Below are 15,905 nucleotides of genomic sequence, written 5' to 3'. Positions count from 1 at the left end.
TTTATAATAAAAGAAGAACTTAAAAACATTAATTAATGGGTAAAATCAAAAAACGTTGTGTATTAGAACAATTTTATATGATGACTGTTGCTATGTATTTATATGATTTTGATTCATTAAAGTTATTCTGTTGTGTTAATAAAAAATGTGAAGGAGCTACAAGTAATTTAAAAATTAATCCTAATTTTCAAGACTCATTATACTATAGAAGCAAATGTACTTTAAAACAAAGAACTAAATTATTTGAAAAAGAGCTTAAATTCTTTGACCATATTGATACATTAAGAGGATCATTTAGTATGATTTCATCATTTCCATTAGAAAAAATTAAAAATTATCCATTATTTGATATATTTCATGAAGGTTGTGGTAGTAATGATTTATTTAAAGAAATACAACCTAAAATTACTTCATTAGAATTTATTTTCAATGGAAGGTTTGAAGGTACTGCTTATATGCCTTTATTAAAAAAATTAAAAGTTATGTTTTTAAATGATACTAATTCTTTAACTTCTTTACATTTTCATGTAAATTCACTTACTTCTCTTCTTTCACAAAAAACCATTGGTTCTCTTAACCATTTTATTATTATTTGTTTTATGTTAGATGATTGTTTTCTTCCTTTGTTACAAACTGTTCAATCTGTACATCAATCTTGTCAAATAGCAATTTGTGTTAAAGGATCAGTTTCTATCTCAGTAGCAAAAAAATTCACTCCTTTTGCTACAATTATTCAAACTTCAAAAGAAGCTATGTTTTATGGAGAATTAGATAAAGAATTACGTGTTGTTGCTCTTCAAGAAATTCATTAATTTTTTTATAAATCATTAATTATTTTTAATTTTTTTTTCGGATAGTTATAATGAAAAGACAATAACTAAAAAAGAAATAGTGATTTGACTGAGAAAGAAAATAAAATTTATTGGAGAATTGGTTTCTTTTCTTCTGCTTCAGCTTGCTTATCTCTTTCTATTTGTTGAACAATTTCCGCTAATTTAGTATCATTTAACATTGTTAATTTATAATCACGTGTAAAAACAGCAACATCAATATTATTTTTACTTTCAACAACTTCTAAAAGAGCTCGAACAACAACTACAACTGCTTTATCTATTTCCATATTATCTTCATATCCTTTTACTAAATATTCATCAACTGTTTTTGAATTTCTTCCAACAACATGAGCTTTCCATTCTGTCCATGTTCCAGCTGGATCAGTTTGATATAATCTTGGAGTTCCATCAGGATCAAACCCTCCAATAAGAGTAGAAATACCAAATGGACGACTTCCACCTTGCTGAGTATATTTTTGTTGATAATTAGCAACTGCTTTTGTAACATATTCAACAGTTGGAGCATCTTCCATTGACATACGATAATTTTGTGCTTCAAGTCTTGCTTTATTAATTAATACTCGTGCATCTGCAGTTAGTCCAGCAAATGTAGTATAAATGTGTTGATCAATTTGTTGAATTTTTCTCACTGTTCTTGGGTCTTGTAATTTGGCAATTGATTTCTTTTCAACACCAAAAATAATACAATCTTTTCCTTTAACACCAACAGAAACTAATCCTTTACTTACAGCCTCAAGTGCATATTCTACTTGGAATAAATGACCATTTGGTGAAAATACAGTAATAGCTCTATCGTATGACATTTCCTTTATTTGAATTAATTTATTGAAGTTTTTTATTTTTTATTTTTTTAATTTCCTTGAATTTGATATAAAATAAAAACTATTACTTATAATTATGTGAAGAAAGTACTAATGAAAAAGAGATGTAAATTAATATTATTGTGGTATTTGGCAAATCACTGGTGGATAACCTTCACCAAGATACACCCTTCTGTAATAAGCACTAAGTTCTCTTATTCTCTTTAATGTTATTTTTAGATCTCCTAATTTTTTATTTAAAGGAAGAGTAATATCTACTGATTCTTGTCCTTTAAAGTCAGGCCATATAAATTCTGTCTTTACCAATTCAATGTCTTTATCTGTTGCTATGTCAAACGCTTTTTTATTCATAAGTTTAACAATGCACTTTTGTCCAACAAAAGCAGGAACCAAGAAAGAATGATTCCATTCTTTAGGCATATATGTGTGATTTCTACTTCTTTCTCTAAGTAATACAGAAGTTGTATATTCTACTTGGTTTGACTGTAATATAACATAAGGTGTAACATTAAACAGTCCAGCGAAACCTATACCTTCTAGGTGTTTGACAATAACTTCACAAGGGAAAGCAACGTTTGATGCATAATCTTTTTCAGAAGGAATCATAGCAGGTTGAACGTTTTTATAAATACTTTGAACACATTTACAACTAACAAGACATGATCCTCCTGGCTCCAAAGTAAATCCAAAATCTGTCTTTTCATCTTGATGGAAATCTGGTACGAGATAAAATCCTTTTACTAATAGATCTCCTCCTTTTTGAGCTGAACTTGAATTAAGAAAAGCAGAAAAAGAAATTACTTCTCCTACACGAGCCAAAACATAAAAAGTTCTTCCTCCCCCTAAAAGTCGTTCTGGTCCATAATTAAGAGAAGAAATTTTTGTGATACCACCTCTAAATTTTCCAAAACTTGTTTCCCATTCACCAGTTAATGTTTTTGGTAATGGAGAAACAAACATTCCATGACTTAATCCATATCCAAAAAAAAGTCCAAGGACATACTTAACATCAAATCTAAGAATTAGTGGTCTATTAACATCACAGTGAGGTTCAATTTGTGGTGGAATTCCTCCAGAAATACATTTTGTACTAAAAGTGATTGTTCCTTTTGTATCTAAATGAAGTACATAAAAATTAGTTTGACCCAAAAATAGTTGAGGGACTGTCCATGATACTTTTCCCATAAAATCATCTTTTCCAATTAAGTCTCGGTCATACACTTGAAATTCTATTGTATTACCAGCAATTAATTTTACTTTAAATGTTTCATCCCAATCTGGTTCAACAGTAAGTACTTTTGTTTTACTTTTATACTTTTTTCCATTGATAACAAATTTTACATAAGGGTCAGAAGTACAAATATCACATACTTTTAAATCTCTTCCACAAATAAGTTTTAATTCGACTTCCATGAACTAATTTTTAAATAAAATTTATAGTTCGGTTTTCTTTTAAATGAGGGAAAAAACTCTTCTAAATTAATCCAAAATTTTCTATTTCAATTCCTCTTTGATTATTCTATCTATTCTTTTTTCTTTTACTCTTTGATGTAATTTCACGTTGTTGGAACTTTTTGTTTTTATTTGATATTTTTAAGTTCTGTATTTTCTTTCAGCAAAACACTTCTACATAATCTAACTGTCGTACTGTTTTTTATTCCTGTGAAAAGAAACTAATTTTGTCACGAAATTTAATACAAAAATTGAAGATTAATTGAAAAAACCATAAAAATCCTTCAGAAAATGAAAAATAGTTTTTTAGGGTAAATAATAAGCGTTAAATGGAAATTTGTAAGGAATTTTAATGGATTTCAGTTATCAAAAGGGTGGGTTTCTTTATTTCTTTTAAACCATTTTGAACTGAAAGGTCAAATCTATAAAACATTATGTCAGAAAGAAGACATGTCCATCAAAGAAATGATTTACTTATTGCTAAAAAACCAGAAGAACCACTTCCATCATTAAAAATTACATCATTAGGAGAATGTAAATATGAAAATACATATGCATCACCTGAACCTTTTGTAGATGGAATGACAATGTCTATGTCTGCTATTAAAATTGATGGAATACCTGTTAATGAATGTGAAGCTGAGTTAGCAGGACCAATGGAAAAAATATTCTTCATTCCAGAAAGAACCAAAGTTGGAATAGTAACATGTGGAGGATTATGTCCAGGATTAAATAATGTTATTAGAGGATTAGTTATGAACCTTCAAAATAGATATGGAGTTAAACAAATTTATGGTTTAAAATATGGTTATGAAGGACTTGTTCCTGAATTATCTGAACAAATGAAACTTGACACATCTGTTGTAGATGATATTCATCAAAGAGGTGGAACTATATTAGGTACTTCAAGAGGAGCTCAAGACCCTAAAATTATGGCACAATTTCTTATTGACAATAATTTTAATATTCTCTTCACATTAGGAGGAGATGGTACATTAAGAGGGGCAAATGCAATTAATAAAGAATTAAGAAGAAGAGGTAGTCCTATTGCAGTTGTTGGTATTCCTAAAACTATTGACAATGACATTTGTTATACAGACTCTACTTTTGGGTTTGATACTGCTGTAGAATTAGCACAAGAAGCTATTAATTCAGTTCATTGTGAAGCTAAATCAGCAAAGAATGGAGTTGGAATAGTTAAACTAATGGGTAGAGATGCAGGGTTTATTGCATTATATGCATCAGTTGCATCAGGAGATGTAAATTTAGTATTAATTCCTGAGGTTGATACACCAATTGAAGAGATTCTTAAAATGACAGAAAGAAGATTAATGTCAAAAGGACATATAGTGATTGTTATTGCTGAAGGGGCATGTCAAAATCTTAAACCAAAAGGTCTTGATCTTGGTAGTGATAAATCAGGAAATATTGTTCATTGGGATGCTGTTACATATATTAGACAAGAAATAGATAAGTATTTAGAAAATAAAAAAATAGAACATACTATTAAATTTGTTGATCCATCTTATATGATTCGATCAGCACCATGTAGTGCAGCTGATGCACATTTCTGTTTATGTTTAGCAAATGCAGCAGTTCATGTAGCTATGGCAGGAAAAACAGGATTAGTTATTTGTCATCATCATAACAATTTTGTTTCAATACCAATTGAAAGGGCATGTTATTATTTGAAAAGAGTGAACCCTGAAGGACCAATGTTATCAATGATGAAGTCTATTGAGTCTGTTGAATGATTTAATTAATATTAATTTATGAAAATATTTTTTTGTTTTTTATCTCAAAATAAATAAAAAATATTTTCCTAGAAAAGAAAAACGAATGACGCTTTTTTATTATTTTAAATTTTTTAACTAATTCATATTTGTCTTTCGATGGAACCATACAAAGAACTTATCTACCAACTTAGTGCTCAAGAAGAAAATAATAAGAAGGCAATTACAGATTATATCGTATCTTTAAATCAAACCAATACACTTTTTTCAAAAGTACTTCAAAGTCTTATGGAAACATCAGCAGCAAATAGTCAGACATTAATGTCTTTCATTGAAAAACAGTCTGCTTATCAATTATCTCAAATAGAATGCTTAAAGCAACAAAACATACAACTCCAATTCCAAGTCAATCAGCTACAACTCCAGGTCAATGCTTTACAAGAGGGTCATGAGTCAACCAAACTTCAATGTAGTAATTTAATTAAAGAAATGGATAAACAGAATACTAATGATTCTTTTGTTCAAAGTCCTATATAATCTCCTCTACGACTCTACGTTAAGGTTCTCCAATTATTTCAATCCACTCAACTGATAATTAAATAAAGACTATTGAAAATTTATTTTTTTTAATTGGTTAAGATATAATAATAAAGGTAACAACTATTATATAACAACTCACCATTTATTGAACAATCAATATAATAATAAATTACTAGATAAGAGTGTTTTCATTATAGGTATTAATATTTAAATATATTCATTAGTTGGTAATAAATATCGTATAGTTATTATGACAGATGATATATCTTAATGATTTTTTATTTGGAATAACTAAATATTTATTGCAATTTAATACATTCTTCTATCAAATGTTATATCGCTACAAAAGCATTATTATTTTTCTTGTACTAAAATTATTTATACAAGTCATTGAATTTTGTTAATAAGGAAATTTATACTTATTTACTAAAACATATTTATATTTTTTATTAAATCCATATTATTAAGTTATTTTGATTTGTTCCTTTTATAATTTAAAATAATGTTAAAGAAGAAACTGATTCAACTCTATCATTCTAATATCTTTTTTCGATTACTTTCTCACTGATTGTTAAATAGGTTTTTATTTATTTTGAATAAGAAGAAAATAAAAGAATAAAATCAAAATGATTCTTCAATTAAAATCCAATCAACATGATGATTGATAATAATCCAATGATGACAATTGGATTACTTCCATCTGTTGATATTTCTTCACTTTGACTTTTTTCATCAGACTCACTATACACTTCATTGTTAGGTGTTGGAACACCTTCAGCTTCAAGAGTCATAGCATTAATTTTGAATGTAATTGGTTCATCTGTTGTTTCTATTCTTTGTATGGAGAATGTTTGTAATGTATTTTTTTCATCTTCATAACTTAATGGAACATAAACTTTAGTAGCAATTCCAGATTTAACTATATAGTCATATGGTTTCAATTCAGTTTCTGTTTGTTGGTTGTAGGCAGATGAGAATAAACGTGTTCTAAATCTCATTGTTTTAACTTGATCTGATTTGAAATATATTTCATATGAAAAGAAATTTGAAGCAGAAGTGTCAATACTTGTTGTTCTTTGTACATAAATAGTATCCCAGCAACGAAGTTTTGCACTTAAGTAGTTTGTTGTTGAATTTTTACTTAATTCAATATTTCTATTGATCAACTTCTTTTTATTCTTCCTTCAATTCTATTGAAGTTCAGATAATAATTAATAATAAAACAAACAATCCAGCTGTATTAAATATTGCCCATGAGTCAAAGAAGCTTTTTCCATCAAATATAAGATATGCATTACTAAGAGTAAATAAACACAATACAAATAACATTCAATGTTTTTCTTTTTTCGTTCGTTCCATTTAAATGATTCACATATCATCATCCCAAAACTAATATCTCTTCGTTTTGTTATTTTAATGTTATTTTCTGATTATTTTAATGATTATTCTATTGAATAAGTGAAATAATAACATTTAGATATTAGTATTATTCACTTTCTATTGAAATAATTTGATTAGTTTTACATTCAAATATCATAGCTTTATTTCTGAAAAGTATTATTGTATCTATTCTTATGTTGAGTCATATATTTCTCAAAACTACAGTTATATTAATTCTACATTGAATGTCAATGAAATATCTCTGTTTTATATTTGAACATTTATAGAATAAGAAGTTATTTATAAATAAAACATCAAATTCTACTAATAGTATTATTATTTATACTCGTTGAAATATTGATGTCATTTTTTCATAATCACATCAATAGACAATTGTTTCTTGATTATTTGAACTTTTTCTAAATAAATGGTTGTGACAATGAAAGTTTTAGTATCAAAATTGCTTCCTTTTTGTTATTAAATTTTATCAGTGTTAATATACTTTGTATAATAATTTGCACATGAAAATTAATGTATAACCGATTTGGGAACAATAAAATATACATTATGTGACTGAATACATAAAAAAGAATAGAACTAATAAAATGGAAAGAAATAGGATTTGTGTATAAATTTTATGACCAAACATCATAAGATTTTTATATTTTAATATAAACTGATATTAGACTTTAAAATGTTACTGATTATTCTATAATCCATTGAGATTATTGTTAAGAAAGTAAAGGAATAAAAATTCTCAATACACTTTAAACCTCCTTTAAATAAAAAGTCAAATCACAATAAAGAATAAAGAAATGTCTTATAATTTTAAAGAAAATTATTTTATGACTTAGTTATATTTAAAGTTGTTACAAAACACAACGACTTATTAAAGTAAATAATTAATTGATGAAATGAATACTTAAATTAATGAGCTCTAAGTTTCATAAAAGATTCATAAATTCCATAACCTCCATTAACTGAACATAATGATAGTTCTAAACGACTAATATTGCTGAATATTAAATTTGTTAATTTAGGGAAATTTTCTAGAGTAATAGTAGGACAAATATCATGCCGAGTCATTAATAATAACAATGGGACTGGATGTTTTAATGAATTTAATACTGGAGCTGCTAAAGCGAATGATGTATTGATAGTATATTCATCAATATTTGGAATACACAAAACCACACCACTAATATTCCTAATTTGTTGCATTGGAATCATATCCGATTTGTCTCCATATATGTCCCATTCTAATATCTCTAATTTACCACAACGTACTCCAAAACAATGTTCATCAACAGTTTTAATTTCTCTCATATTAAGAGATTTAACAAGTGTTGTTTTACCAATACCTTCCATTCCAATAACAATAACTGTTCCTTCATGCCCTTCAGTAATTAAACTTGAAATTAAATTATTATCCATTTGGTATTTATTTAATGATAAAATAAATTCAACACATTGCATATGAACAGAAATCCAATGACCTCTTCTATCTAATGCACTAGAATCATCAAGAAAATCTTGTATAAGCATAGAATCACTATAAACATTTGGATATTTTGATTTAAATAATAAATAAGAATATAGTGGAGGCAATTGTTCAGCTCCTAATACCTCTCTTTTTTTTCCTGTTCTTAAATAAAATCCATCAATAACATTTTCTATTTCATGTAATAAAGTTGCTCCTATTGTGAGTTTTTGATATGGGTATTTAGAAACACTAATTCTTTTAAATGTTTCTATAACTGGTAAATAAGGTGATGCTGAGACACCTTTTTCTTCTAACAAAAATGGTGTTTCAACATTAAAATGATAGGGATGTGCATTTCTAAGAGAATTCATTAATTCTTGAATTTTTCTATCCTTATCTTCATATTCTTTACGATATTTACTAATAACAGTTTCTCCACAAACATCAAATATATTAATTTGTATTGCTGTATCTAATTCCCCATTATTTTTACTTTCAATAAACATTTTTTTTATAAGTTCTGTTCTTACTTGTTTAAGGGTATTAAGCCAAATAACACCAAGACCTTTACATTCAGACTTAATTAGTGCTTGAGTAATAGGACTTAAACATGGATATAAACTTGACATTTTTAATGTAGAAACAAAAACATCTACTTTCTTTAAATCTAAATCTACATCATTCTCTATTTTAATAGAAGCATTTGGATTAAGTTCTTGAAGTCTATTTTGTATAGCTTGAATTTGTTGTTGATTCGCCCTTTGTTTAAAAGCAAAATTTGTGTTTGCAATAACCATCTTTGATTGTTGAATTTCCATATCAGTTGAATCAATTTCATTATTAATTTTTGTATTTTGACTTATGATAGCATTTTCATATTCAGCTTTAATTCTGGATAGTTGAGCATATAAAATATCATCATGTTGAATTTGATTAATTTGTGCTTCAGATAAATTTCTTAAAGGATCACCAACCAGAACTTCAAGAATTCCTTTTCCTGAAGTTAGGTATAATAATTTCCCTGAAACAGTTATTAGACTTTGACCAACTTCTGTTGCATCAAGTTTGAATGCTATCATAGATCTATAGATACTTAATTGAATAAGAAATTGAAATATTAATTCATTAATATCACTTTTTTCATTTATTGGTTGAGCTGTAACATTAACTAATTTTAATAATTCATTTACACAACGATGTATTGAATCAATATTCTTTTCTGTTTCTCTACTTATAACAACTTCATGAAGTGCTGAGACAAGTACCATATGTTTGCTTTGATCAGTATTTTGAGGATTTTCTATAAATTGAAAAATTGATAAGAAACTCATCTTTTCTTAAATCTAAATCTTTTCTTTTCAAGTTCTTTTTTATAAACTAAATTTTAATAATTTTTTATAATTTTATTAACTCAATTTAAATTCTCCATTTATTATAAAATAGAATATATAGTAAAAATAAATAATTTTAACTAAAATTGTTTTGTGGATATCTTTTTACATCCATCATATTAAAAGACAATCCATCTCTGTGTAACACATGAGGAATACACCCATCAAATAAGTAAGGAATACCTTTTACAAGATTAACTCTCTTTTCAGAAAACATACAAATCCTGTCATGTTTACAATCAGCAAAATGAGCATAAGGAAATTGAGAACTAATAGTTCCATTATATATTAAGTAATTATACACAGCCTGATCAAATCCCCATCTTTGTTGACCTCCAATACGAACCATTTCATTTGTCCATATTGTTAATAACTTAATCATTGAATGAACATCACCACCACCAAAACCTGCATTATTAATTGGTGCTTTTTTTTCCTTTAATTCTTTAGTAAAGGTTTCACCATATGCATCTTTCATCCAAACATAATTATTATAATATTGATAAAACCCATCATATGAATAATAGTCATCATCTTCTGAACTTCTAAATTCTCTTCCAATTATTAATGAATTTTGGTTATTGATTTGTTTAAATGGATCTCTTAACATATAAATATCTTTTGAGTCACAAAAAATAACTCTATCAATTTCTCCTTCATGTTCTTTTAAATATTCTTTGTACAACATAAATCTATAATTTACCATATTCCATCCTTCTGGTACATTAACATAAATAGCATCAATGGAATATGTTTGTACCATTTTATCCCATACCTCAACCCCTTTTAATTGTTCTGCTAAAAATAATACTAAATGCGCTTTTGGAATGGTTTGACGCATTAAATAAAAAACAAATGACATCATTTCTAAGTGTTGTTCAGTCCATCCACGTTTTGGTACAAACATTCCTATAACAACATCTCTTGAAGTTGCTGCTTTAAAAGGAAGTTGAGGTTCACACTGGGTATTGTGTTGTGGTAGATTCTTTAAACATAATAATCTATTATGGCTACATAACCAATCAGTTATTTCTATATTATGATATTTTGGACTGTCGGTTATACCTGCAACAAATAAAGAAATAACCATTAATGAAGTACTAACAAAAAGCAAAGTATCACATAATTTCATTATTGAACTTTAAATTATTTAAGTATGTTTTCTAGTTTTTTCTGTTTTATGTTTTTTTTTAAACAATACATCACACACACAACACAAACCCTAAAATAAATCAAATCATTGAATTGTCAATTGTTATGTGGTCATTGGTGAGACACTGTTCAAACAAGATTAAATGGTTATTCATTATTTGAATATTTAGTATGGATGATTATTAAGGAAGGATATATTATTATGATGGTATTATTTATTGAAATAAACAATAAGTATATTTGATAATGAATGTATTTTGTTGAATATATAAGTTATTATCAAGAAAAGAAAAATAAAGCCAAAACAAGAGATGAAGATAAAGATAGTATTATGAAAAGTTCAATATACAAATAAAGAATAGAAATAATAAACAAACACAACAAAACATAAAATTAGAATAAATAATAGAATCAAATACAACAAAAGATATAAAATGAGTTGAAAAGAATAATTTGCAAATTTTCAATAATTAATTATTAAGAAGGGGGGAAAAAACAATAATAATATTATAAATAACTTAAAAAGTTATGAAAAATGAAAGATTTATTTTTTATCTTTAGAATTAATATAAGAAGCACCAAATTCATCATATTCAGCTTTCTTCATATAACGTTCTTCAAATGATGATAAACTAGCAAACATTTTTCCTCCAATCCAAGCACCATACTTTCTTTTTCTATTACAATCAACATTAATTTGAATAGTAGGAGGGGATAAAACTGTAATTTCTTTAATAAATCGTTGTTTCATTCCAGGGAACATTGAGCTTCCACCACAAAGAACAATGTTATTATACATGTCTTTTCTTAAATCACAATCACATTGCATAATAGAGTTATATGTTATTTCATGAATTCCACTTGTTTCTTTTCCAATAATATTTGGCTCAAATAATACTTCACTACATTTAAATCGTTCACTTCCAATAGAAATTATTTGACCATCTGGAAGTTCATACTTCTTATCTAATTCACTAGACAATGATGCTAATGTTGATTCTTCTTTATAATCAAATGCAACATAACCTAATCGCTCTTTTATTCTTTCAACTTCAATTTTCTCACTCTCAGTACTAAATATTATTCCTCGTTCAATTAATAATTTTCTTAAATATTCATTAATTTCTTCTCCTGCACACATGAGTCGGAGAGTAGCATGTTCCATCATATATCCATTATAAATTGGAACAACTTGACACATTCCATATCCACAATCAACAACAACTCCTGTTGTTCTTCCGCTAAAATAAAGTTCTAATAAACTCTGCATCATAACATCTAATCCTTTCATACCAAATCCTTCAAACATAATTTGTGCCATTTTTTCTTTATGAATTGGTGGTGTTAATGCTGCTTGAGTTAACATAACAACTTGGTCACTTGATTCTACTTGTAACTCTTCAAAAGCAAAATCCCAAATATCTTCTATATCATTCCAGTCATTGATAATCCCTCGTTGAATTGGTTGTTGTAAATTCAAGTCTTTTGAAAATCGAGCAAAGTCTCCTATATTTTCTAGTTTGTTAGTTTCCTTAGAATGTCCTACAACACATGGAAATACAATTTTTGGTAATTCTTCACTTGATTCTCCAGCCTTTATCAGACCACTTCCATTATCAATTATTATTGTTGGTGTGTTCATAATGAAGGGAGATGAATTATGATTTAGAAGTGATTTTTCTATCTCAAGATAAAAACAATAAATTATAGCTTACTAATAGTTTAGAATAGTAAAAGTGAAATGAAAAAGAGAAAATCAAACTGAAAAAGAAGAAAGGTTTTATAGTCATGCTTAATGTAAAACAACTTTATCAAACAATCGAGTCAATGATTTCAGTCAATATTGAACAAGTTACAATTTGTACCCAACAAGGAAAAGTATTAACATATGCTGGAAGTGATGAAGTACATGCTGAAGTTATTGCCTCTATGTTTAGTCAACAATTTAATAATGAATCTTCAGTAAGAGAAATTATACTTCATTATGAAAATGGACCAATTTATGTTACCCCATTATCACCATCAGTTTTTCTTGTAATTATAGGTTCAAGAATTGCACATTTAGGATTAATAGTTCAAAAAGCAAAATTAGTGAAAGAAATTATTGGAGATTCATTAGAGCAATTTGTTAAAGAAGGAGAAGAAAGTATCATCAATTAAATTTGTTCATTTTTTTCTTTAAAATTTCATTTAAAAGAACTTATAATTTTAATTAATTATTATTTGATGGAGAAATATAGTAAATGGCGAGATTTTAAGACAGGTATTCATCCATTCATGACACAAAATCAATTTTCTATACAAACACTCTTATTTGGTATTGTTGTTTTTCCTATTAAAGTTATAATGGTAATAGACGCATTAGTATTTTTATATATTTCAGAAATGTTACCAATGAATTCAATAATTCAATTTATCCAAAATTGTTTATTGAGAATTATATTATTTGTTTGTGGGATTTATTCTATTCAAATTACGTTTGTTCTTTTCTTTTATTCTTTTTAAAATACCTAAAAATCTTTATTAAATTTCATTAGAGACAAATCAACAAATAAACGTGTAATTGTTAGTAATCATCAGTCATTTCTTGACATTGTTATTTATCGTTATTTACTTAATGCAGTCTTTGTTTATCCAACTGAACAAAACATTGAGTCAGAAGATGTTTATGAACTAAATTTATTCCAAGCTATACGACGTAGTATTTTTAATACTCCATTAACCTTATTCAAAAAAACAAAATTAGAGTTGGTCAAATCAAATCATATTATTTATTTTGTTGAAGGAACAACAGAAAATGGAACAATTGTTTTAAAGTCTCAATTATTACCTATTCAAAATATAAACCCATTAACATTATCTGGATTGAAATATATTTCTTCTTTTAATACTTTTTATAGTCAAGCAACACCATTCATTAAGTATGTCTTTGGAATTCTTTCTCAAGTTTGTCTTTCTCTTATTCTTCAATTTCAATAAATATCTTTATTCATTATTATAGATGCATTGTAAAGTTCATTTAACTCTAGAAACTTACACTGAAATAAATGAAGAAATAATTAGTCATTTCTTTAGAAATACTTTAAAAGTTGCAACTTCATCATTTAGTTCCTATGATAAATCAGAGTTTGTGAAACTGGCATCAAAATAATTCTTATTGACTTAATGGATATTTTTATTTATTTAGTATTTACTTTTTTTATTTTTATTATTATCATCATCTTTCATCGTTTGTATGGCAATTCCTCTATTTATCTAAGTGTTATTTCATTTTTGTTTCTTTTATTTATTATTTCTTTGGTTTTTCTTTGTTTCTTATTAATTAGAAACCAATTCTACAATACTTAATTGATTGCTTATTATTTGTTTCTTATTGATTATTATTTCTGTTTATTTCTCATTTTTGTATTTGTTAGTTAATTTTGTGATATTGTGAGTATTTAAAGGAGATAAAGAAAATGAAAATTAAATGTCACAAGTCAGACACACCACATGAAACATTATAATAAATCAAATTATTGAACATGCTAGTTATTGTCTATTTCTGGTAGTGCTTTTTTTTTAAGGCACTGTTCAAACAAGATTAAATGGTTATTCATTATTTGAATATTTAGTATGGATGATTATTAAGGAAGGATATATTATTATGATGGTATTATTTATTGAAATAAACAATAAGTATATTTGATAATGAATGTATTTTGTTGAATATATAAGTTATTATCAAGAAAAGAAAAATAAAGCCAAAACAAGAGATGAAGATAAAGATAGTATTATGAAAAGTTCAATATACAAATAAAGAATAGAAATAATAAACAAACACAACAAAACATAAAATTAGAATAAATAATAGAATCAAATACAACAAAAGATATAAAATGAGATGAAGAAAAAGAAATACTCATATATCAAACAGATGAAATATTAATTCTTAATTAAATCACAAGTGATATTCAGATTTAAAGAACGAAAAGAACAAAGAGATAAATAAGAAAGAAGTGAGTTTAGTACCAAGACCGAGGTTGAGCAATAGAGCTGAGGGTAATACCGAAGTGTTTATTGTAGACCAGTGCTTTGGAGCATTTACTGGCATTAGCCAGATTTGTGCTTGTCAAAAGTGCGAGAGTTGGGAAAGATGAACTAATCTCTTATTTATTTTATTTGTCAATAATATATTCCTCATTATATTCTATTCAAATATCAATATTTAAATAATTTACTTCTTCTTTTATTTTATTTAATTAATTATTGATATTTTGTATTTTCATTTACATGAAGAATAAAAAGAGACATAGAATAAATATCATTTAACACATTAATTGTATTTTGTAATTCTTTATTTTTATATTTCTTGTTTCGTTCGTAATGAATAACTTCTTCTCATCTGAATATTTCTTTATGAGGTTTAAGAAATTTGAATTGTGAAATTATGTGTCTCTTTTTCCTTTCATTGTAAAAGTAGAATGAGTTTATTGTTAATTAATGTTGTTAAAAATATTATAACCAATATTTATGAATGTTTTACCAATTGTCTTTAGTTATTTAAATACTGTAAGTGACAAAACACTAATTTGATTTTTGTGTCACATTACCATATTTTGATATACTGGAAATTGATTACCATAAAAATAAATAAAGTGATTGATGAAATAATAAAAAAGAATTAAGTGCAGAAGACAAAAGTCTTGTGATATTGAGTTTATTGATTGTATAACCATTTTATCCATTTATATTAGACAAAATTAATTGTGTTACTTTATCAAATGAACAACATTAATTGATATTATTTTGTGAAATACTCGTTTATTCAAATAACATCATTGATCGGTATGGTATATTATAAAAATACAAAACACAAACAGATTAAATATGGTTGTTGTGTGAATCTCTATAAATGTGTTCTATTTTTTTCATTAGTCATACAATATATTTGTTGGTAGTAATTCATTTTTTATTTCTTCTGTTTTATCATTCAAAACATTCAAAATATACCAACAATCATCACCCAATTTTCTCCTTTACTTGTTAACATATTTAAACTATCTTTCTTATTTCTGTAAATAACATACAATTATATTAAAGTATTAACAACCATTGTC

At 26.3% G+C, this 15,905-nt stretch overlaps 10 protein-coding genes across 10 annotated transcripts, besides 2 other annotated features; 4 read left to right on the top strand and 6 right to left on the bottom strand.

Moving 5' to 3' along the window:
* Positions 1-35: 35 nt before the first annotated feature.
* EHI_163660 (uncharacterized protein) lies at positions 36-812 on the top strand (the record flags this gene model as incomplete). Its single annotated transcript, XM_648634.1, has 1 exon — positions 36-812. One exon carries the CDS (start codon positions 36-38, stop codon positions 810-812), a length of 777 nt encoding a protein of 258 aa, XP_653726.1.
* Positions 813-919: 107 nt separating this feature from the next.
* Positions 920-1,657, bottom strand: EHI_163650 (proteasome alpha subunit, putative; the record flags this gene model as incomplete). Its single annotated transcript, XM_648633.1, has 1 exon — positions 920-1,657. The coding sequence occupies one exon, from the start codon at positions 1,655-1,657 to the stop codon at positions 920-922; it is 738 nt and encodes a 245-aa protein (XP_653725.1).
* A 135-nt stretch (positions 1,658-1,792) lies between these two features.
* On the bottom strand, positions 1,793-3,088 carry EHI_163640 (uncharacterized protein; the record flags this gene model as incomplete). Its single annotated transcript, XM_648632.2, has 1 exon — positions 1,793-3,088. The coding sequence occupies one exon, from the start codon at positions 3,086-3,088 to the stop codon at positions 1,793-1,795; it is 1,296 nt and encodes a 431-aa protein (XP_653724.2).
* Positions 3,089-3,561: 473 nt separating this feature from the next.
* Positions 3,562-4,881, top strand: EHI_163630 (phosphofructokinase, putative; the record flags this gene model as incomplete). The annotated part of the gene is made up of 1 exon (XM_648631.1): positions 3,562-4,881. One exon carries the CDS (start codon positions 3,562-3,564, stop codon positions 4,879-4,881), a length of 1,320 nt encoding a protein of 439 aa, XP_653723.1.
* A 138-nt stretch (positions 4,882-5,019) lies between these two features.
* EHI_163620 (uncharacterized protein) lies at positions 5,020-5,397 on the top strand (the record flags this gene model as incomplete). Its single annotated transcript, XM_648630.1, has 1 exon — positions 5,020-5,397. The coding sequence occupies one exon, from the start codon at positions 5,020-5,022 to the stop codon at positions 5,395-5,397; it is 378 nt and encodes a 125-aa protein (XP_653722.1).
* Positions 5,398-6,038: 641 nt separating this feature from the next.
* EHI_163610 (uncharacterized protein) lies at positions 6,039-6,729 on the bottom strand (the record flags this gene model as incomplete). Its single annotated transcript, XM_001913750.1, has 2 exons — positions 6,039-6,555; positions 6,629-6,729. 2 exons carry the CDS (start codon positions 6,727-6,729, stop codon positions 6,039-6,041), a joined length of 618 nt encoding a protein of 205 aa, XP_001913785.1.
* A 978-nt stretch (positions 6,730-7,707) lies between these two features.
* Positions 7,708-9,594, bottom strand: EHI_163600 (uncharacterized protein; the record flags this gene model as incomplete). The annotated part of the gene is made up of 1 exon (XM_648628.1): positions 7,708-9,594. One exon carries the CDS (start codon positions 9,592-9,594, stop codon positions 7,708-7,710), a length of 1,887 nt encoding a protein of 628 aa, XP_653720.1.
* A 136-nt stretch (positions 9,595-9,730) lies between these two features.
* EHI_163590 (uncharacterized protein) lies at positions 9,731-10,786 on the bottom strand (the record flags this gene model as incomplete). Its single annotated transcript, XM_648627.1, has 1 exon — positions 9,731-10,786. One exon carries the CDS (start codon positions 10,784-10,786, stop codon positions 9,731-9,733), a length of 1,056 nt encoding a protein of 351 aa, XP_653719.1.
* A 67-nt stretch (positions 10,787-10,853) lies between these two features.
* Positions 10,854-11,008: a repeat region.
* Positions 11,009-11,350: 342 nt separating this feature from the next.
* EHI_163580 (actin, putative) lies at positions 11,351-12,448 on the bottom strand (the record flags this gene model as incomplete). Its single annotated transcript, XM_648626.1, has 1 exon — positions 11,351-12,448. The coding sequence occupies one exon, from the start codon at positions 12,446-12,448 to the stop codon at positions 11,351-11,353; it is 1,098 nt and encodes a 365-aa protein (XP_653718.1).
* A 146-nt stretch (positions 12,449-12,594) lies between these two features.
* EHI_163570 (uncharacterized protein) lies at positions 12,595-13,957 on the top strand (the record flags this gene model as incomplete). Its single annotated transcript, XM_644767.2, has 4 exons — positions 12,595-12,952; positions 13,058-13,283; positions 13,344-13,752; positions 13,808-13,957. 4 exons carry the CDS (start codon positions 12,595-12,597, stop codon positions 13,955-13,957), a joined length of 1,143 nt encoding a protein of 380 aa, XP_649859.2.
* Positions 13,958-14,273: 316 nt separating this feature from the next.
* Positions 14,274-14,452: a repeat region.
* Positions 14,453-15,905: the final 1,453 nt, after the last annotated feature.

Source organism: Entamoeba histolytica, genomic scaffold (genome assembly GCF_000208925.1).
Source record: "Entamoeba histolytica HM-1:IMSS scf_1104750518765 genomic scaffold, whole genome shotgun sequence".
NCBI classification, from domain to species: Eukaryota; Evosea; order Mastigamoebida; family Endamoebidae; genus Entamoeba; species Entamoeba histolytica.
The sequence above is the reverse complement of the archived record's forward strand: the minus strand, read 5'-3'. Positions and strand labels throughout refer to the sequence as shown.